This window comes from Micromys minutus (assembly GCF_963924665.1).
Source record: "Micromys minutus genome assembly, chromosome: 4".
NCBI classification, from domain to species: domain Eukaryota; kingdom Metazoa; phylum Chordata; class Mammalia; order Rodentia; family Muridae; genus Micromys; species Micromys minutus.
Window position 1 is genome coordinate 77,769,259 of NC_137973.1, and position 23,351 is coordinate 77,792,609.

A 23,351-nucleotide genomic window follows, 5' to 3' on the forward strand; every position below is an offset into this window, starting at 1 on the left:
CTTGTCCATCCCTAGCCAGGGCTGGGTCCATCCCTCAACCCCTCTTAACTTCTGCAAGGAGGAAGTGGCCTGAATTGAGGACCTTTTCTTCCATGTCCCATAGTGTGTTTGTTAAGTTGTGGCCTGGGTTTTGTGGACATGCCACAGGGCATTTAGGCAGGATGTGTTCTCTTTTAAGGCCACATCATGTCTGACTCAGTTTCTACCTGTCAGCTACCTTGTTTGGTACTGTTAGTTATTTTTAAACATCTCTCCAGGCATTTGACTTGATATGTCTGTGAGCCCCAGAACTGGGGATAGGGTGACATTTTGCTCCTTCTAGCTTTCATGCTGGACAGTCATTTTATCAAGGTTTATGGGTGCATCACAGGCATTTATCAAAGCAACCAGCTTTTCTTCTATTTCATTCCCTTCAGCTATCTTAATTCTCTCTCTTTCCCCATCTCTCCTTTCAATTTCCTAATTGCCATGATCCAGCCTCTGATTTGCCCTAAATATCCAAGCCAATACCTTTATGTCTTCCAGAGTTTTTTGAAAACCACTTTCTTGCTGCTACCTCTGGACTAGGACTGTCTTAAGACCCTTGCCACAAGGCCTTTTGCACAGCACACAGTGTCTGAAGGGCCAACCAGATTCTCCAGCTCAGCAGTGTAGTGAGCAGGGCTGGAGCTTTTGCACAACTGGTCTCCAGTAGGGGTTAGCCTATGTGGGTCCTGGTAATGTGTTTTAAAACTGACCTTTGAGGCTTGTAGTAAAGCACCCAAGGAATGAAGAACCAATAAAAAGAAGAACTCGGAGAAATGCCCTCTTGTTTTGTTTTCCCCAACATTTCATCAGGATGCATGCCCCTACTGCTCCTGTCATGGATGGCTTGTGTATTTATCAGAGAACCCACCTTATTGAGTAGTATTCCCAAGAACCAGCGATTGATTTCTGTTACATTTCTTCACTTCTTTTCCTGAAGGATTTTATAAATGTGTCTCTGGATAAATCTGACTTGGTTTTTCTTTTGGAAGCTGACATTGTTTATGTCCAAATTGTGCTGGGTTTTCGATCCCTTGTCTGTCAGCTAATGTGACTGTAATTTAGTAGCATGAACTGATGAGGGTTTTATGGGTCAGTGAGAGAAAACATCCTGAGAGAGTTTTCCAGCTCTGAGATTGTACTATGCTCTGGGACCAAGAGATTCAAGGACCAATATCAGAGTGCAGCTTAATAAAGCGAGGCGCAGAATTAAAACAGGTTTTTATATAGGAATTTTTATTTTAAGTCAACCTAATTCAATTACATATCTATTTCCCTATTGTATTGTTAGGTGGGGATTATAACAAGGGTTTTACTTTGTTTTGTATTCTCTCTTTAATCTTATGCCAAGAACCCCATAGCCACAAATCCTCTAATGACCAAGGGCAAAATCCAGATCACGAGTAACACTATCTTCTGTAGACAGTGGACTTAGGGTATTGTTAAAACCTCACAAAACAACATAAAACACCTTTTTTTTTTTTTTCCCACATCATTTTATAGGTGGAAGTCACAACCATGTTTTCTACACAGAACCATCGATGTATCTAACTACTTTAGTTTTCTTGTCTGAATTTCCAGGTATGTAGGTGATAAGGGAGAAACTGAGACAACATTTTTCTTCTACCCCATGAGCAGGTTCTTCTGCCTCAATTCTTACCTAAGACCTGTAGCTGGGAGGAAATGGTTTAGACTTCGTTCTTCTTTCCTTCCCTCTTTGCTTGTTTCCTTCCACTTTTGTGAAAATGGCCTTTGTATTATTGTTGTATGTTAAATATGTGACCTTCACACCTAATATCTTTTAACGGTACACTGGGCAGTGACATGTTCCTATGTAGTTTGCTGCTAAAAAGTGTTGTGTGTCACAGGTACAGAAGAAAGACTTGCAAAACAAGTTTTATTTTGTTGTTTTTAAATAGCACCTTCTAAACTGAAATGAGTGTATATTTTATGCTCCCCAGAACATAAAGAAACAATACATTTTTCACAAGCTCACAGCATCTTTTAGAAGTGCGCCCCTAAATCCACCTTTTATAGCCATCACTTTTATGAAGCTTTGAGTTCTTTTCAACAGTTGATGAAGACAGACCTATGGGTATGCTACCCGGCTTCATGTTAGTTTTGTAAATGTATTTAACTAATGGAGATTGACATATTCTCCAAGCAGAGAACAAACCCAGGATAGAGGATCTACCAGAGAAATGAGCGGGAGAGAAAATTAAAATGCTGGTGGTGTTGAGCAAATCTTTTTTCCAGGTCTGGAGCCACAGCTTCACAGATGTGCTTGCCTTCCAACAGTGTTCACAGAATGCACAAGGGCAAATACTTGATAGTTTCCTTGGATATTTATTTTGATAACAGTGCAGTTCTTTGTCTTCATTTTTTTCTTCACTTAAATCTTTTGCTATTGAAATTTGTGTGTGTGTGTGTGTGTGTGTGTGTGTGTGTCTGTCTGTCTGCCTGTCTGTGTAAGTCTACCGATTTTGCTGCAGCTCTTTTAATAGTCAGTTATATTTACATTAGTATAACCTTTGCATCGTTCTGTTCTGTGACTCCCACCGGAAGCCCTGAGATAAAGCTCTGTCCTTCATCTGTTTACCCTGGCCACTGACTGTTCTTTTTTCCTCTCTCCTGTGATACTTACCGTGAAATGGTTAATTTTTGACCTACACAGAGACTCCGACAGCTAGTTTCCACCCAAGGTTAGTAGATAACATTGTGGACTTATAGAGATGTGGAGACTTCTAGCATTCAAAAGGCGAGGACTTGAGGTGTTGGCTGACCTTGGATACCATCTTGCTGTGTGACTTCGAGAAGGCTCTTCTGATATTCTAGACAATAGAAATCCAATTTCCTGGCTAGGGAGCTGGCAATGTGGCTGAAATGCTGGCTGTGCAGGTGTGAGGGCCTAGGTTCAAATCCCTAGAACTCAGATGATGCTGGGTGCAGTGGCGTGTCTGTGATCCCGGTTTTCCTCTGTCGAGAGTGGAGGTGAAGATGTGATTCCCTGTACTCTGGGGGGTCAAGTAGTCTTGTGTCTACAGCAGTAAAGGATAAATGATGGGGAGACTTTGTCTCAAACAAGGCTGAAGGTGAGGACTTGTGCTCTCAACTCCACACATGTGTGCCATGGCATGTGTGTTCCTGCCTTTACACACACAGGGACACACACAGAGAGATACACATACACACACACAGACAGACACAGACAGACACACACAGGCACACACACAGGCACACACACACAGTCACACATACACACATACACACACACACACACACACACACACACTCACACCCCCTCCTTCTGCCCAGGTTTCTGTAAGAGTGACGTCAAGGAGCAGGACCTTGTAAATTCCTGGCCCCTAAGTGCTTCTTGGGTGTTTGCCTCTTTCCTTCTGAATCTCTAACATCACACTTGGAGAACTTAGCACTGAAGTCTTGTTTGCAGTGTTTTCCCAGCAAAACCGTTCTTCATACACCAGAGCTTCTTTTCTTGAGATAATGTCTAGGCTTGACCTTTGTCACCACACCTGGTCTATTGCTTAGTCTGCTGAGCCCTCCTAGGGAGAAAAAAGTACTAATGGTACCCCTTCTCCATCATTGCTAGATCCCATGAGGCGTTCGGTCAGCTGCCCTCGGTCCATCTCTGCCCACTTACCTTCCAGAGGCGATGTGCGCCCCTTTTCTTCTCAACAAGTGGTACCATTAGCACGACCGACTTCAGCGTCGAGGTCGCATTCCTTAAACCGTGCTTCCTCGTACACGAGACACCCGCCTACCAGCAGCACCGCCAGCTCTGCCAACACTCTGGTGGTAAGCTCTCCATCGGTTGTGCTCTCCCAAGATTGCAGAACACCGTAATCAATGCAGGTAGAGAGGGGATCAACCGAGAGGATGGGGAGAGGGACCCCTGACCTCTTCCGTGATTTGTTCATGACCTTTGGACATTGCATTGTTTATGTATCTTGGACCCCTAAAAGGCAAGCGTCACCCACCGTATCACAGAGCTCAGGGTTGGAGAGGGAGAATCCTTTTTTTTTTTTTTAAATCTTCTGAGGCAGGAAGTAACACTGTAACCATTTTTGTAACTTCGTGTTTCTTTTTCTTGTAAGATTTTAATCTGCTATAGAAACAAGCACATTAAGTGTATGGAAGATACCTCTTAAGACTCTAGATGAATAGTTTGGGTAAATTCCACTCATGGAGCCTACTACGATGTTGTTTAGAATGCTTTCTGGATATCATATTAACAAAGAGTCCTCCCTTTTCAGTATAGGGACATTTACAATTAGAAAAACTCGGTGGCTTTATTTTATTTTGCTGGGGCTGGACCAGAGAGTTATATAAAGTCTCGGTTTCATTAACTTTTACAAATTTAAGACTGAGTCTTTACAGTGAGAGAACTCGGGAAATAGAGGTGACGTCATTCCCTTCACCATGATGACTGATCTTTTCATCCAATCCAAGAACTGGTGCAAATGAAACAGACTAGAAAGTTCGTTTAAACTACTTATATGTAATGCTCATATCTTGAGCCAGATAAAAATACGATCATGAGAAAATATCAAAGATATTACAGATAGTGACCAACTCAGTGTTAAAAATTCATAAACATCCATTAAAAATTAAAAGCGTATCCCTTAAACCTAGAAATATCTTTCAAATTATACTGGTACAATGGACTAAGACCGCCTTCCTGTGTCTGTATCCTTTCCATTTTAAGAATGAGTCTCTGCAGCAATTGAAAACGAAAGAGCAGGAAGACGACCTCACCAGTCAGACCTTGTTTGTCCTCAAGGACATGAGGATCCGCTTTCCGGGGAAGACAGATGCAGAGTCGGAGCTCCTGATAGAAGATGTGAGCCTCTGTTTACTCTCCTTAGAGTGGTAAAATGTGTTGCCTGGGACCAGGGAGGTGGGGCTTTCGGTAAAGCACTCCCTGGGCCAGCGTGAGGCCTTGAGTCAGATCCTCAGAACTTACATAGAGTTGGGCTGGTGCCCACACTGGACTGGCAGAAGGAAGTCTCCTGGGCTTTCATGGCAGCAACCCCAGGCTACCCGGTGAGCTGCAGACCCTAGTGAGAACACCTCCAAGCCTGACCTCTCACCTCCACATGCATGCATGCATGCACATGCGTGTGCACACACATAAAAACTAGCGGACATGTGCACTGTACACAAATGTACAAGCACACATGCCTGCTATACATCTACACAAAAAATTATTCTCTGGTCGAAATGTACTTAATTGGATAGGAAGTGTAATTGATATTACTTTTAGCCCCCAGAAACTTTATGAAGCAGACGAATTCATTTTAGTTATTAGGAACATTTTATCACATAATAAGGCTTTCGAGTGAGAATAATTAGCATCAAATAATAACTGTTCTTCGTGATCAAAGAAATACCAGGATAAACTCTTGTATTTAAAAACTGGCTAAGCTGAAGAGCTCAAGATGAAGAGAGACAGGATGAAATTAGCACCCTGTTAGAAAATGTCAAGACACAGGTGATGCCTGGAAAATCACGTTTTTTAGAAACAACCTGGAGGAGTTTTGTTCACCTCCGCCACCTAGTGGAGCGTTTGGAAACGGCAGACGTTCAGCTGCTCAGCACTCAGGAAAGAAATCCAAGGTCACTGAAATGGTTTGATGGAAGAACATTTCTTCACTCAAGGTTTCCCTTCTCCATTCCACACTCTTTATAAATATAAATTCTCATTCTTAGATCATTCGTCAGCCACAGAACAGTCAGGAGTAGGGTAGATAGATGAGTTATGATTTTTCTTTTTTCTCCAGAAGGCACCATCTAGTGGTCATATGCAGAATAAGAAACAAAGCTCCTCCCTGGGTCCTTTTCCTGTTCACCTGACTTTATAAAGCAAGTGCGTATAAATAACAAAACAAGGAAAAGGTTTCTTGCTGCAGAAATCCATAATGGCATCATATGGTTGTTATTAGACAATTATCATTAGGTATCCACGCCTTTTGAATTTTGTGTTCTTTTCAAAAGCGAAAGTCGTATGTTGCTTGTCAGGGAGCTCGGGACAGCAAAGGAAAATTTAGATTGAGTGTAAGGTGTTGTGATAAGTATGTTTTAATATTTTTGTTACTTTTTAAATTTGGTGTGCTTATGTGTGGGGGTCCCAGGGATTGGACAAAGGTTATACTTGCCAGCAAACAGTTTGCCCACTGAGCCTTATCACTAGACTAGAAGTTTTAAACTTATTTTGATAACGTTTATTTTTAATAAAAGCCAGTAATTTTGCAGTGGATGCATCATTTTATGTCCGTCTTTTATGTTCTGATATTTTTCGAATTTATTTATTTTATTTCTATAAACATTTAGTATGTATGTGCACCACTTGCATGCCCACCGTTCAGAGGTCAAGGAAGGCATTGCATCCCCTAGAACAGGAGGTAGAGTTTTGTGTTGCTAAGTGGGTGCTATGAATTGAACCCAGGTTCCCTACAAGAGGGACGAGTGTGCCTAACCACCATCACTGTGACCCCATTAAGTTCGGCTGTTTTTAATTAGAAAATGAGACAGTGGGACTGATGTGTGTGGCTAATTTGATTCTTCTCTAAGGAAGATTGTTAGGCTTATACAGTTAAGGGGACATCAGAATTGATGTCAGGCATTAGATTCTTTGCGGTATCTCTTCTGTGTTTCAGACTTGCATGTTTACTACAGGACACATTAGAATATATAGAGAGAAATTCTGTAGATAGACAGGTAATACAAAAGAAAGGGCTAGGAGAACCCTAACTGAATATAGGTTGACTTTTAATGGTTTATTCAATATTGTATTACTGTGTGGGGCAACACAGCCCTATGAATAAAGATAGAAAATCTACGGGCAGGAGTCCTACCTAAAATTTGTGTATATAAGGATTTCTAACTTCTATCCACTGAGTGATATTACTCTTACAGAAAAGAGAGGGCTCAGGTTTAGAACTCCCAGCTGGTCTAAATCTTTGCAGTATCTTTTTATGAATGGTAGAATTTGTGTGAGAAGTAGTATCGCAGCGTCTTCCCTGCACAAATGAATGTCATCAGGGCTAAACCTTTCATTCAGTACTTTCAGCGAGCATTCTGGATTAAGTTTGTTAACTTCTCTCCCCCAACAGATCATGGATAACTGGAAGCATTATAAAACAAAAGTGGCTTCCTACTGGCTCATAAAACTGGACTCTGTAAAGCAACGGAAAGTGAGTAGCACTAAAAATCACTTTTCCCTTTATGTATTCATTAAGATAAATCTTATTCAGGTTCACAAGTGTACCTGCGAACATTTATGGGCTCGTGTCTTCAACAAGTACTGTGCGTCTATTATGTGTTAGACAAGGGTTGAGATTGAGAGGGTAAAAGTGGATTGAAGGCAAAGTAGTTTAGCTGTGAAGATATCTGTGAATCAGTGTGCCAGCAGATATCTGTGAATCGGTGTGTCAGCAGGTATCTGTGAGTTGGTGTGTCAGCAGATATCTGTGAATTGGTGTTTCAGCAGGTATCTGTGAATCGGTGTGCCAGCAGATGCCTGTGAATCGGTGTGCCAGCAGATGTCTGTGAATTGGTGTGTCAGCAGATATCTCTGAACCAATGTGTCAGCAGGTATCTGTAAATCGGTGTGTCAGCAGATATCTGTGAATTGGTGTGTCAGCAGATATCTGTGAATCGATGTGTCAGCAGGTATCTGTGAGTTGGTGTGTCAGCAGGTTTCTGTGAGTCAGTGTGCCAGCAGATATCTGTGAGTCAGTGTGTCAGCAGATGTCTGTGAATCGGTGTGCCAGCAGATATCTGTGAGTCAGTGTGTCAGCAGGTATCTGTGAATTGGTGTGTCAGCAGGTATCTGTGAGTTGGTGTGTCAGAAGATATCTGTGAGTCGGTGTGCCAGCAGATATCTGTGAATTGGTGTGTCAGCAGATGTCTGTGAATCGGTGTGTCAGCAGGTATCTGTGAGTTGGTGTGTCAGCAGAGCAGGGAGCAGTAACAAAGGTCATGGAGTGGAAACCAGTTCATTGTGCATATGGACGACAGGTCACAGTTTTAATTACTGATCTATTCATATGACACTCTTTTGTTGGAAAAGTATGTGACACAGTAGTTGTGAGAGATGAACTTGGATGGCGTGTCAGGGCTCAGGTGGTGACTTTATGGGGGATGAGGAAAAGGATTTTACTGCAGGGGGTGAGATGCCCCTGAGAAAGTTTGAAAAGACGGTTATAGTCTGACTAGTAACTAAAGGACGGAGAACCACTTGAGGACAGAATGGAGAGAGTCACAGAGTAGAAAGTGAGGAGATGGTTTCTAGGGCAACTGAGGCAAGAAGCAGTGAGGGGTCAGCTTGGAGCAGACAGGATGCTTCGATTCTGTGGGCTTGTTGTGGTTCTTTTGTTGTGTGGCTTTAAAAACATTTATTTCAGGGGCTGGAGAGATGGCTCCGCAGTTAATAGCATTGGCTGTTCTTCTATGTACTCCAGGATCTATTCCAAGTACCCACTCGGAGGCTTATGACCTCCAGTTTCAGGAGACAGACACTCTCTTCTGTCCTCCAAGGGCACTTCGTGTGCTCAGTGCACGGACAGACATACGGACAAGTAAAACACCCCCACACAGAAAAATGCTTATCTATTTCACGTGTGCATATCTGCACGTATAATTTTGCGCCACGTGCCTCCAGGACCCCAGAGAGGTCAAAAGAGGTGTCTCCTGAAACGGAAGTTACAGACATGGGTGAACCTCCGTGTGGGTACGAGGAAGTGAACACACGAGGAAGGTCCTCTGCAAGACCAGGCGCTCCGGACCACTGAGCCGTCTCTCCAGCTCCCTGTTTTGTTGCGCTGTGATATTGCATAGAATATTTAGATGTACTGATTAGCTCTCCAAGTGACGATATTGAGTGCTTTTGATGTACATATGGGTTTGAGAGCGGAGCTGAGGTTGGGTGTGGAGTCTGTAAGGCATCTCAAGGAATAGGGCTGGATGGAACTATGTAGGAAGTTTGTAAGAGAACAGTGGGTTTCTGGGATGCTGTGTGCCCAGGGGCTCTCCTGCAGGGAGGAATGGAGAGGTGGGAGGGATTCTCTGAAGAGCACTGAGGAGACAGGTAGTGCCTAGTGAAAACAGGAGGGCTTGGGTGTCCCTGAAGCCCCTCGAGGGTATCTTAGTAACAGACTCATATACTGTGCTGGAAGTGGATACTAGGGTTTGAACATCAACCTGTCTGTTGTTTTGGGCAAACATGGAGGTCAGTGGTGACCACAGTCAAACTTGAGGAATCAGAGGTAACAAAATGTAACTGGGAGAGGGTGGTTGGGAGAGGGAGCACCTTCATGTAGGCAGTGGGAGGGGGAGGGGGATGGCATTGGGGGGAGAAGATAGCATCTGAAATGTAAATGCAGAGAGTGTCCAATAATTAAAAAGAAAAAAATGTAAGGAGAGAATTCAATTAGTGAGTCTCAAAGAGGCAACATCTGTACCCGGTGCAAGGACTTTTCAGAGCTGGGGGAAGAGACAAAAAGAAGTAGTGGTGATGGAAGAGAGATGTGGGCTAGGAAGGTCTTTTTCTTTCTGCCTTAACAATGAAGACTCTTTTACAATTATGTGCAGGGGACAATAGTCTGGAACAAGGACTGGCAAGGAAGGACAGTATTAAGTTCTTCAGGAAACCGCGGTCGGGTCCAACCAAGAGCAGTTAGTATAACCTGAGGTGAGAGAGGAAGGCCCCAGATGGTGACAGAAGTGAGACCTGAGGAGAGAGCAAAGGGCACATAACAACTGCCAAGGAGCATGGGAGGCAGGGACAGCGTCACCTCCCGGGGCTGTTTTTCAGGAGCGAGTGCTAATTCGGTAGCTCTATGAAAGTTAAGACGAGTTAAAGTTTGGCCATTCTATGACTTGCTGATAGATTAGCTGACATTTGAAATCAATGAGGTTACGACCTTTACCGGAGTAAACTGATCGGAATGGTGCCCATCAGCTCATGCCTTGTCGGCCGTGGACAGAGGCAGCATCTCCACTGAGGAGTATGTGTCAGAGATGGCAACGGAGGTAGACACTAACCAGGCTGTGAGCAGTGGATATCTTGTTGCTTAGCCACCACGTCTGGGCATCTCCACCATTATGGAGAATAAGCCAGAAAACCTTCTCCTTCTTGGAGTTTCTTTAGGTCATGGTATTTTATTATAGCAACAAAAAGTAACTAAGGCAATGATGTTGAAACAATTGGTTATTTTAGAAGAAGATAAATGGAGCTTATTTCTTATGATACACAAACTAAATTCCATGTGGGTTACAGTTTGGTATATAACATAGGAAAATATTAAGGCAGAGGAAACGTAGAAAGAAAGATGGTTGTAATTGTAGACTGGGAGAAAAAATAAACAAAAAACAAAAAATAAAGAAACGTCTTAAAACAGACCAGATCAAGAAAGCTTCTAGGGAAAGCTGGAAAGACAAGACTGTTACAGAAAAACTTAAAGTCAGCTGTAGGGACTGGTTCTTCCCTATAATCCCGGAAAGTGGGAAGCCAAGGCAGGAAGACTGTTGGGAGTTCTAGCTTAATCTGGGCTGCACTGTGAAACCACATCTCAGAAAAACAAACAAACAAACAACCCCAAACCAAAGAACCAAAAAAAACTTAGGAATGGCAAGACACCTTAAAGCAGGTTAAAAGCAGTGTGTGTGTGTGTGTGTGTGTGTGTGTGTGTGTGTGTGTGTTGAGCAGTTAAGGAAGTGAGTTGAGCAGACAGGGGTGAGGGTTTGAATAGTTTTAGATTTGAGCGAGCGAGGGGGATGTTGAGCACATGGGGAGTGTTGAGAAAGACTGATATTTAGTGTCCATAATGAGAATTCTTAGCAATCAGTCACCAGAAAACTAACTGGTCTACAAACATCGACTGGTAGTGTGGCACAGTGCATAAAAAGATTTACTAGATGTTCACATAGCCAATTAGCATGTAAATAGATCCTTGGCCTCACTAACGATGAGGCAACAGCAAGCTAAAACTATCCTATTGGCAAAACTTAATAAGATGGATAATTCTCACCGGCGATCCTGGCATGGCTGAGAGGACCTTTGCTCTGCCACCAGACAGAGGCTACAGTGGTCTAACTCTTCAGAAAGGTCACTCTGGTACTTATTAAATTATGGATTCTCCTAGCCTCACGAATCAGAAGAACCACTTATTGCACTGTGTCCAATAATATTGGAGTTCACCTGAAAAGTAGCAGATGTTCATCCTGAAAAGTAGCAAAGACACAGTGCTGTTTTTAAACGTCAACTACTAGAAGTAGCTCGAACGCCTCACCGTGGGTTTATGGCTAAAGACCTGGTGCATCCTTGAAATTTAGTGGCATTTGATTGAGAGCTATTCTAGAATCTTCTCTGAGTAGAATACAGAACCCAAGCCTGTGATTTAAGAACTGCAAAACAAACATGCTAGTAAAATAACACAAACATTCCTTGTCCTGGGCAAAACACACAACAAGAAACAAGACTCGATGCACCACTGGAACCGAGGGTGCCCTTCAGATCTGGTGGCCATCTTTTCCTGTCTGAGTTTCACCCGTGCTTTCTGGAGGGTGAACTCCAATATTAATAGCCAAGCGAGGTAAACATCCCAGGCTGAGTTTTAGGAGCTCGGTCCCTCGGAGCTTTCTGCAGGGGTGGGAAGGGTCTGTGTCTGCGATGGCCAGTGTCACTCAGTAGTCATAGTCCCTCTAAATAAACAGCTGGAAAGACAGCAAGGGAAGTTTTTATGGAAGACCATGTAGAAGAGGCCATCTTGCTGTCAAATGAAGAAGCCAATGGATATGACTGTCCTCTCACTCTAGATGAATTAATTGAAACTAAGTTCCAAATTCAACTCCATGGTCACCGATCAAGTGTTCAAGAGCTTCATGTGACTAGGGTGTTGTTTGTTTGTTTGTTTTGTGGTGCCAGAGATTGAACAACAACAAAACAAAACCAACACACACACACACACACACACACACACACACACACACACACACACACACACACAAAACCAAGCAAGTGAAAGGAAGGAAAGAATACTGAGAATTAGAAGTTAAAACAAAGCGGTTGATAAAGACTGCCCGGAACCCTGGCACCTTCCTCCTACGCAGGACGTTCCGGCGTCTTCATGTGCCCTATATGATTCCCCCACGCCCACAAATTATCTTTCCCCATCTGACATTTCAGTGCATTCGTGCCTGCTTTCTACCTACTGTGAGAGGTTTATGCATTTTAAAATGCCTTTTAGGTCTAACATGTTATCAGCTACCTGCCCGGGTTCCTCTTTGTACCCACAGTCTGTGGAAAGGAGCGGAAACCCTAGGGCAGTGCTGGACAGTTCTGGCGAGTGTCACTGCCCTAGGAGCAGACCCCAGGGCTGACTGCTCCAAGCTCTTTAGAGGTCAGGGACTCAATTACTTGTGGAGGTTTTCGCCTCTGGGCAGGGCTAACCAACTGGCAGCTTTGAGCAGTGGTGCCTGTGTCCAGGCTTTAACACCTCAGGTACAGATGGCTCCCTCTAATACGTCTACAAATGAGTGTCACTTGTAGTCACCTGCCTGCCTGTGCTCTGGACTGCCCGCTGTCTGACCCTACCTGCCCTTGGGGGTTGAAAGTGAGGTGGTGCAGAATCCACGGAGTCTCCTGGAGTGGGTGAAAAATGCCTCAGCAAGCTGACCTGAATGCTGCAGGCGCTTTTCATACCCTCCACCTGTGCCCCAATGGTCCTAAGAAGGCAGCCCTTCTGAATAGCAGTTCCTGATTGGCTGGCGTTGTCTGTATCAGCAATCCTTGGTCTCTCAGGCAGTCCTCAACTAGGTCCTCCTGCGGGAGATACCTTTGCAGCTTGCGGCTCGGTGTTTATGCGGAGGTGGCTGCGCTGTTCCCCCTTCAGCGTGCAGGTTTGCGACGCACATTTGTTATATGAGTCTAGAAGGCCCTGGCAAACATGAGATGAGCTTATGATGTAACTTGAAAAGGACACAGTCTGTGAATAGAAGGAGTAGTGCATATGGTCAAGGGTCATGCTTGCTAGGATTAGAATTAAAAATAAATATAATCCCTTGTGAATTTACGAGCACACAAGCACATTCCACCATGTCAGCCCCTTTTTGCCAATTTACTGTAAGGACCCCTGTGTGCTCTTCAGTTAAGTCTTGCTCAGAGGCTATTCTGAGGGAGCAAGGAAGTTATACCAATGTGAGGTCCAGTATCTATATTTTCAGTTTATAATTTTCTTTTATTTCATTTTTTTGAGCTCTCATTCTGCTTCTTCATCCTTTGGTCAAATATCACCCAAAAGTACTTCCTGTGTGCTTTAAGATTTAATAAGTTACCCATCTCTGACAAAAGCCTGCTGATAATGTCTCCGTTCATGTTAGCTCAACAGTTATGACCATTCCCCTACATGGCTAATTTAATAGTTGTATTTTGGGCCAAAGAATTCATGTATTGGATTTTGGCATTCAAAGGGTAAAATGGGCTGATCGGAGTTAAAGAAAAATTGGTCCTGCTGAGTGGCCATCGGACATGGTTCAGAACTGCTAGATGGAGGCTGCGCAGAAGAGAAACTCTGGAATCCCACAATGCAACTCAGTTCTAGCAAAGTTTTCTTGCTGTGGTCATGGTTACAGCAAGACTCTTTTTTCATCACTATTCTGTCCTTCAAGAGGCTTTTGCTTGACAGACTCTGTTTTCTCAGAGTAGTGAGGGAGAGGCAAGGCACCCGGGCAGAGCAACATTCAAGGGCTCTAGGCAGTGGCCATTCTGTGATGACGATGTCTTACTGCAGGACCACGTGCAGCACTCTCTCCCATGAGCCTTCATTTGGTTCTGAGTTCTAAATGTGTAGAACTTTCCATCTTTGTAAAAACTATCTATGCCAGTTTGACAGCCCACCAAATACCCATTCAAAGATGCATGGACAGCCCCATCCCACAGCACCAGGCGACCAGGGAGGCATTACATTTTACCGTGAACCAAGATTTATTGTTTTAATTAAAAGTTAAAACTCCACCCCCTAGCTTAATCCAGTGTATGTAAATTAATTACCCGAAATTCTTAAAACTTACCCCAGACAGAGATAAGAGTATGGAATTATCATTCTCAAGATTGCTGGGGTACATTATAGTGTGCCTAGCTGATTTATTTATCTATGTTATACATCCAAACACATAGATCCCTTTTCTTCATCTTGTCTCTATTTTAAATTCATTTCTGGGAAAATGAGTAACAAAATGAGTGACTAACTTGTGACACGAGAGAGGTAACATCATAGCAAAAGGAAGCACAATGAAAACAAAGCTATATCTATATCTGTTTATCTGTCTATACACATATATACATTCATACATATATACATACGTATATACACATTTACACACACACATATATTATGTTGCAGAAAATATTAATGATATAAACACTTATGTCTTTTCCGGCCCCCGAGGCCTCACTCCGCGGACACCACTTTTAGTGTGGAACCGTGCACACGGACTCTGTCACTCCGTCCTTTAGCCGCCCCCTCCACACGGTTCCCTTCTCAGGCTGTTCACTCCGCCCGCTCTGCTGCTTCTGGCCCGGGTGGAATAACCTCCCCGTTGTCTTCTTTCCTCCACCGCCCGTTACAAACATCACTTCAAATCCCGGTAACTTTTCAAACGGGCTCATATAATAGATTCTCAATTCACAAACCCTCTCCACAATAAGATTATATCCAATAGACAATGATACAAACTGACCTTGGTTATGAGATAAAGACCTATAGAATCCATTTAAATATTTATATTTACCCATGTCTGATTATGGCAACCAAGGTCTAAGTCTGCTTTTCCCGGCTCCATCTTGATTTTTTTTTTCAATCCCTGTTCCTCTTCTGTTTTTCTACCTTTTCCACCTACCTCTCCACGGTCTAATCATGTATCAACTTACCATAAATCTACATGTATATGAATGAGAGAGTCAGTGTCAGGGGGTAGAAAGAGGCCCTGACCTAGGGGAAATACAGCTTTGGGTTTGGTAGACTCCTACCCATACTGTAGCTGAGAGACTTAAAAGCCCTTCTCTGAGATTTGTAGCTACAGGCACTGGTTCTTGTGAGAAAGTGAAACCTTGTGCACACTTGAACCTAGTGTGTGGAATTCTGTGTAGAATGTGTAGAGATGAGATATAATTATGTCATATAAATACGACCTCTTAGCCTGTTGACCTACTTTCTAAGGAAATAACTTGCTGTTATTTCCTTAGAAGGCTAGGGATATACCGAAGACATGAAGAAATGAGAAATGTGTGTCAGCCATGGATGCAGAGTTACATCTGATAAAATGTCACCCGTTTAGAAAACCGAAGATCTAGCTAACGTACTTTGGCGTGGATTAATCTGACGCACCGTTCTCTCAGCTGTGACAACAGTCAGCCACCACTGGAGAGCTTTGCTCTTTTGGGATGCAGTTGCTAAGTGAGGATAATTAGAAGTGAAGGAGGTTTCTATGGGGGACACCCAAGGGGAGAGATCTGAAGGAGGCAGCAGGAGAACGCTTCAGCTGTGGTCAGACTTGTGAACTGAAGGGGCAGATGGATGGAAATGACCCCAGACTTAAGTGAATCTTAAGAAGGTGCTGGCCAGGCTGATGGAGAGTGTAAACTAAAACTTGGTATTGGCAGGTTGGCACGGGTCAGCAGAGCCTCCAGCCATGCTTGCTTCTTGGGTGGTGCAGCCTAGGTAAGACACAGGCAGTAGCTGACTATTACAGGCGATCCTGCATGGGAAAGCACTGGGCGACCAAACTCTTTAAAGCAGGTTGATCTGAGTTGCCTGGATCCCTGGCTGTCACTTAGGTTGTGTGTTATGTGATTTGCCAAGAGTTTATCGGTTGCCGGTTTTGCCCATGAATGCAGCTGGATACGGTCAGGGATTTTGAAAGTTCATTTCCTGTTTTTATCACGTAGCCATGAGCTCTTCAGATATTTGTGGAGGGATCAGCACATCCACTCTGGGGCCACTGTTGAAACACAGTTGTCTTGCTTTTATTAGTTGCAGGATAGTAACATTGCTGATGGTCCATTGGAGTTCTGTGAAATTCACAGCTTAGCTTGCTAAGCACAGAGGCATCCACATGCTTTGTCAAGCATGTGTGTGTGTGTGTGTGTGTGTGTGTGTGTGTGTGTGTGGTATTTGTGTGTATGGAAATGAGATGATTTGCCTTTCTTCACATTTTCCTTAATGGGTATAAAATAATAAAGCACTGGAGTCAAGAATTAAATACTGAGGAGATTCCTCAGAGGGCGTTGGGGGAAACAGTTCTCCTATTTAACATCAGGTTGTGGTAAACCTGCAGTTGTGCAGTCAAGCTTGCTGCCAAGGGCTGTGCTTCAGATGCTCCATAAGGGAGGGAGGGGGACACACACACACACACACACACACACACACACACACACACACACACACGTATATGTATATATGAAGCATGAATGTGCTGCTGAGGTGGTGGGCTGTGAGGAACGCCCAATTTGCCGAGAAGCACACTCCTTGTTGCCATATGTAGGCGTGAATTAAGATGGGAGAGTGGGGGCACCCAGCTATGTTGGCATGTTCTATTTACACTTGTTTTGGAGTTTCTAATGGATCCCTGTTGATCAGAGCTGCTTCGTAGAAAATCCCTTTCACACCCACCTTAGCTGCTGCTGCTTGCATTTCAGGGCTGCCGTCTCCCATCTCTGTTTCAGTTGGGCTGACAAGAAATGCTGTTCTGAGTGGTTCATTTTGTGTCAGCAAATATGCCTTCGCCCTGTCACCACAGTGGCTGCACACATCATTAGAGCTGCACACAGTGATTTTAACGTTGCTTCCAAACTGCCTTCACCCTTTGCCATTATTTTAATTTAGGACCAACTGCTCAGCCATATGGAGTAGTTTGTCATTCGGCATCTGTAGTGGCAAAATATGCATTTATCTATGTGCTTTATGCCTTCAGATGGGCTATGTTTCATAAAAAGACAAGCCTTTTCACTTTATTAACGTGGCCATTCACTGAATTTTCCATTTGCTTACCCCACAGAGGGCTTAATGTTAGACTGGGGTGCTTCGCAAAGTCATAAAGAAATGATACCTACTTCTGCACATTAGCTCCTCCTGGGCTCACGGTTAAGCGCAAGGACACCTCGCTGGCCATTTATCACTATACTTCACAAATCAGCATCCGGATGTGGGGGGTGTGGAGTGTAACATCGTGGGTAGAGGCTTGCCTAACATGCACAAACCTCTGAGTCCGATCCCGTCCATCCCTGGTTGGACTCGCATGCCTGTTATCCCAGCATGGGGGCAATGGAAAAGAGAGGATAATAATTCGATGTTATGCTCAGCTTTATAACAAGTTTAAGGCCACTGTGGTATGAGAGCTGGAGAGATGGCTCAGCGGTAAAGAGCACTGACTGCACTTCCAGAGGTCCTGAGTTCAGTTCCCAGCAACCACATGGTGGCTAGCTTTGCTAAAGGTGCAACCACTTAGCCTTTTAAACAATCCAGTCCAAACCCAACGGGCACCAAGATGGAGGTGTCCAACACCCTTGTCTGCACCGTGATTATACTTATCTTCTCAGACATGACTTGTTAGAATAGATCAGAACCTAAGAAGAGACAGTTGGAGTTTGTCTCCCTGGCTTTTGCTCTTGGTCTTTGAGAAGACAAAATCATGTGGTAGTGATAAGAGAGGCTGAGATCTGAGCTGTCTGTAACTCAGTCAAATTGCTCTCTGGTCTGACCTGATTTGCCAATGATAAGATTTAAAATGTTCTAGCAACTTTAGACATTACTTAGTAACTGGGTGGCAATGCTTCATTTACTTGATCTCATGTGTTGACCATGATCTGGCAGGAAATAATTTATCACTTCTGTTTATCTTGCTTTGACTTTTTTCATCTCTTTCCTTCAAGATTTATTTATTTTATGTATATGAGTACAATGTAGCTGTCCTCAGACACACCAGAAGAGGGCATCAGATCCCAATACAGATGGTTGTGAGCCACCATGTGGTTGCTGGGAATTGAACTCAGAGCCTCTGAAAGAAGAGTCAGTGCTCTTAACCACTGAGGCATCTCCCTAGCCCCCTTTTCCATCTTTTTCTAAAGAAATATTGATGTGTATGATTATGGACTCCACCTCAGGGGCTTTATAAAGGGGTCATAATAGACCTACAGAAGTTATTGCATTGGTTTGGGAATTTGAGGATTTAATATATGCAGACGTGCCTAGACTAAGTTTAAGCTCTGATGCTTATCTCATCTGCATGGGTTTTACTTGAGCAATGGTAGCCCTTTTCCTAAGCCTTTGGGGACAGGATAAATGTATGACTGGATGGGACATTAGTTCTCTGTCACTAATTAATGGGAAGTTAAAGTCAGATGGCAGACAAGAGAGGAATGTCTGGTCAGTGAGGGACCGTGTGGTAGTTGAGTGGTAAGTGGAATGATGGGTAAGCATCATCAAATGATGGCGTCTGAAGATACAGAATTTTCCAGGTGACTAGGCAGAGACTGCTTTTGTTAGCACAGAGCTTGTGCAAGGTTTTAGAATCCTGAAGAGGAAGGGTTTGCAATTTTTTCCCTCTAAACTATGGAAATGGATCTTTCTAATTCACCTCCTCTCCTAAGACCAGAGCCTGCCTTCAGAGGAAGCTTCTTGAAAACTGAAAGCAGGGAGAATCAGGGGATCAGAATTCCCAGTGATGTTCTGTAGAAAGGAGCAAGTATTCACACTCACCAGGTGGTACCTAACTTACCCAGTCTGGGGAAGCTTCCAGGGCAGAAGGAGATCTTGGTTCTGGAATGAAAGCTTTCTCAAGCACTTAGGCCCTGGCTTCCAGACAGGCATATGTGGGTTAGGATACTAGACTATCATGCTCTTAAAATTCTCTTAAATAGTGTGCTTTGCACCATGCTTGGCATGGGCATGGCATGATGTAAAAGCCAGTTGCTTAGGGTAAGTTTAAATCCTGAGTATTGATAGCATTTTTCCATTTTGGTTATTTTATGTAACTCATGTTTATTCTTGAGATTAGCTTATGATAACCTGTAATCGGTTACTTTTTTATTATTTCATTTTTGGATTATGATTTTTGCCGTTGTATTGCTTACCAATACACTGGCAGAAAGTGGAAAGGAACATTGAGAAATGACTTAACTTTCTATCGTGTCTCCGCCAGTGTTCACTCTTACATCGCAGTGCTCACAAGTCCTACTTTATGTTTGAAAGATGGCAAAGCATTAAATGATTCGCTTAAATGAAATTTAAAACAGCATAAGTTAAATCGATGACTGGTATGAATATTATAGCAGAATTATTGTGAATAATTTATACGAAAGTGTTTTCTTAATCCTCTTTGTAACTAAGGAGAGTGTCTGTGTCATGAGCTGCTTTCCTGTGGGTGCTCATCTCTTTCCTGTCCCCTGAGCTGCTTTCCTGTGGGTGCTCATCTCTTTCCTGTCCCCTGCACTTTCTGACGCACCTCGACATATAGCAGGACGTGCATTTCTGCCCCCATTTCCCAGTAAATGAATCAGGAGGAAGGGAAGGGAAGCCAGCGTGCGGCTCACACACTTCACTGTGAGGACCCACGACTAGTTTGCTATTCTGCAAAGACGGGTGATGGCTTGAAACTGAACTGGTCATCAGCAGCTAATGTCACTCAGAATTTAGGGAGCACATGTAGTAAGAAGCGATGTGCAGTCCTTGTTCCCATTCATGTTTGTTCCTGTAGAGAGCAACTGTCTTCACAATTCTTTGTTTTGAATACAACTTAATTCTTTTTTTTTACACCTTTATTTAAAAAGGAGAGAGATACATGTACAGATTTTTAAATGCATTTTGGCAGAAAGATATACTAATATATTTTTGTTGGTACTTGATTTTTTTAAAGGTTTGATAGTATGCATTGAAATCTTACTAGTTACCATAAGCATAAAGTACGTGTAAAACAAAACGTAACATGGAAATAGTCAAAGTTTTCTTGGTGTGTAAAGATTAAACATAATGATTTTTTAAATACCAAAATATTGGCACAAGGCTATTTTCTTAGCTCTTGAATTATTGATGATTTAAGGTCTAGGTGTACCCCACTCTGAGTGGATGCTATACACTTGTTGTTGGTTTTTTGTTTTGTTTTGTTTTTTCCTATGACTGAGGTTTCCATCTTTTGGCCTTTCTTTTTTTGAGCGTCATATGATCTGTGACTTGTTTCTTGGGTATTCAGAGCTTTCTGGTGCTAGTATCCAATTATCAGTGACTGCATATTATGTCTGTTTTTTTTTTTTTTTTTTTTTTTTTTTTTTGTGTGTGATTGGGTTACCTCACTCAGGATGATATTCTCTAGATACATTCATTTTCTGTAGTACTCCGTTGTGTAAATGTACCACAAGTTTTGTATTATTCATCTACCGAAGGGCATCTGGGTTCTTTCCAGTTTCTGGCTATTATAAATAAGGCTGCTATGAACATAGTGGAGCATGTGTCCTTGTTATATGTTGGAGCATCTTTGGGGAATATGCCCAGAAGTGGAATAACTGGGTCTTCAGGTAGGACTAGGTCCAATTTTTGGAGGAACCGCCAGACTGATTTCCAGAGTGGTTTTATCAGCTTACAACCCCACCAACAGTGGAGGAGTGTTCCAGGTGGATCCTGAGTCCTTCTGCCAGAGGACCAGCTCTACTGTGTGCTGGACAGGCACCTTTTCCGCGAGCTCTGCCTAGCCCTCTCTGCGCTTTGGTTACTTACTCACAGCACAATCTCATCTGGCCTGTGTCCCCAGATCTCTGCTGTTCCAGGTGGCAAAGGGCCTGTCACAACCTAATTCTTTATATCTGCAGTGCATATTTTTTTCTCCTTTGGGAAATTTTTGTTCATAGCCTTCTGATATTTTTATTAATGTTTTATGGAAGTTTTAAATATGTTCATGATATTAATTTCTTGTTGGACATGTATGTTTGAATATATCTTCTCTGTAATTTGATCATTTCCTTTTTCTTTTATAGTATCTTTGTATGTTATTCTGTGTTTATGTATGTATGTGTTTGTTATATACTGTGTTTATGTTTGTATGTTATATGCTATGTTTATGTGTGTAAATGTGTTTATGTGTGTGACATATACTGTGTTTGTATGTGTGTGAGCTGTACTCTGGTCATGTATATTTGTAAATTTACTGTTTTTATGTATATGTGGGAGCTATACTGTGGTTATGTATATGTGTGAGCTATACTGTAGTTATATGTGTGAGATATACTGTGTTTATGTATATGTGTGAGCTATACTGTGGTCATATGTGTGAGATATACTATGTACATGTGTGATATATACTATGTGTATATGTGTGTGAGCTATACTGTGTTCATAAGTGTGAGATATACTGTGTTTATGTGTGAGATATACCATGTTTGTGTGAGATATACTCTATTTATGTGTGAAATATACTGTGTTTATGTGTGAGATATACCATGTTTATGTGTGAGATATATTGTATTTATGTGTGAGATATACTGTGTTTGTGTGTGAGATATACCATGTTTATGTGTGAGATATACTATGTTTATGTGTAAGATATACCATGTTTATGTGTGAGATATATTGTATTTATGTGTGAGATATTGCACTTGATATATAAGTACTTCTAGAATTGGGATGTGTGGTTTTAGTCAAGTTCAATGTCCTGTGTTCTTCTTCTTCTTCTTTTTTTTTTGTAAACCATTTATTTTATGGTCCTCACTTGTTTTGGCCCTCTCTGCTTGCTTCAGCAGTAGGACTGACCAGCAGACCTGCTCACAGTATTGGTCTGTATTTCTGCTGAGTTCTTTATTTCTCTCCAACTTTTCCTTTCTCCTCTTCCTCTTACTCCTCCTTCTTTCTTCTCCTCTTCCCTCCCAGTCCTTCTGCTCTCCTTTCCCCCTTCCCTGCCTCACCCCCTCTCCTTGCAGACATCTCTTACACTTAAGTCAGCAATGATGATACATGCCCACAATGTGAGCCTTTGGGAGGCATAAGCTGGAAGCCAGCTCCAGTGACAGTAAAGTCTTGGTCAGCCTGGACTGCCAGAGATGACACACACCTTGCACTGAAAAGAGACATCTTTGAACCTTCAGCTAACCTATGCATGTGTAGATTTTAAGTTCTCGTCTTTCCACTAGGTTTTGGACATAGTAAAATCAAGTATTCGTACAGTTCTCCCAAGAATCTGGAGTGTCCCTGATGCTGAAGAGCTGAGTTTATACCGGATTTTCAACAAGGTTTTTAATCGCCTACTCTGGAGTCATGGCCAAGGACTGTGGAGCTGTTTCTGTGATTCGGGGTAAGTTCAAGTCATTTTGTTCTGTTACTGCATTTTGACCGCGTTGCTATTTATTCATAAAGACAGACTGTGAAAGTGGTCAAATGTCTTTAATAATAGTCCTTTAGTACAAAGTTTCCTGCCTATAATTGGAGTAACTCAAGTATAATTTACAGTAAGTAAATCGATTTGGATGAGTTAGTAGTGAGCTCTGGGATCAATGTGAGACCTTCTTTACAGAAGCAAGATAGAGAGCAATCAGGAAAGATACCCAGCATCGAACTCTTCTCCCCATGCATGCATGCAGCATGTGCATACACACAGAATATGCATACCACACACATACAGCATAGATACACACACCGCACACACATACACACTATACATAAGACATATGTATATACTATACACAAACACTACACACACACATACACACACATACATACACATACACAGACACACTTATATATATGCACATGCACAATGAAAGAGACTTCTCTCAGTCTTGCTTCACTCCCTTGTTTTATCTTATGGCTTGCACGGTGGCAGCTGTCCTCACCTGCCACCCGAGTCTACAGTTGTCTACAAACACAGCCATCTAAGCCCCGGCCCTAACTTCCTTAGGCCTTTCTCTTATCATCTCCTGTTCTGAGTGAGCTCCATAAAAATGCTTCACTTCTCAAATACCTTAAAACTCCACCCATTATTCGAGTCCTACCTATAGAAGCCCAGACCATGCTTGCCTCTGCTATAAAACTGTAACAAACTATTCTGCTCTGACCTGGTCCCTGAGCAGCACGTGCTTGCTCTCGCTGTGAGACTGAATCCTCCAGGCCTTTTTCGGATCCCTTCACACCACTATATGCTTCTTGTCACCCGCCAGTCACCGGTAGGGAAAAGCACTCTGGTTTGTAGTGACACCTGTGGATAATCTTGGCTATAATACATTTCTACAGAGATTTATATGAAACATTTGATCTCTGTTCTGTAGCTTT

At 42.7% G+C, this 23,351-nt stretch overlaps 1 protein-coding gene across 3 annotated transcripts in view; it reads left to right on the forward strand.

Moving 5' to 3' along the window:
• Window positions 1–23,351, forward strand: part of TTLL7 (tubulin tyrosine ligase like 7) — a 110,606-nt gene that overhangs the window by 67,894 nt on the left and 19,361 nt on the right. For all 3 annotated transcript variants that reach the window (XM_080915207.1, XM_080915205.1, XM_080915206.1), the window contains exons 16-19: window positions 3,635–3,840; window positions 4,751–4,885; window positions 7,158–7,238; window positions 22,217–22,377. In XM_080915207.1, coding sequence (XP_080771333.1) covers window positions 3,635–3,840; window positions 4,751–4,885; window positions 7,158–7,238; window positions 22,217–22,377 — 583 coding nt within the window. The remainder of the gene's footprint in view (window positions 1–3,634; window positions 3,841–4,750; window positions 4,886–7,157; window positions 7,239–22,216; window positions 22,378–23,351) is intronic.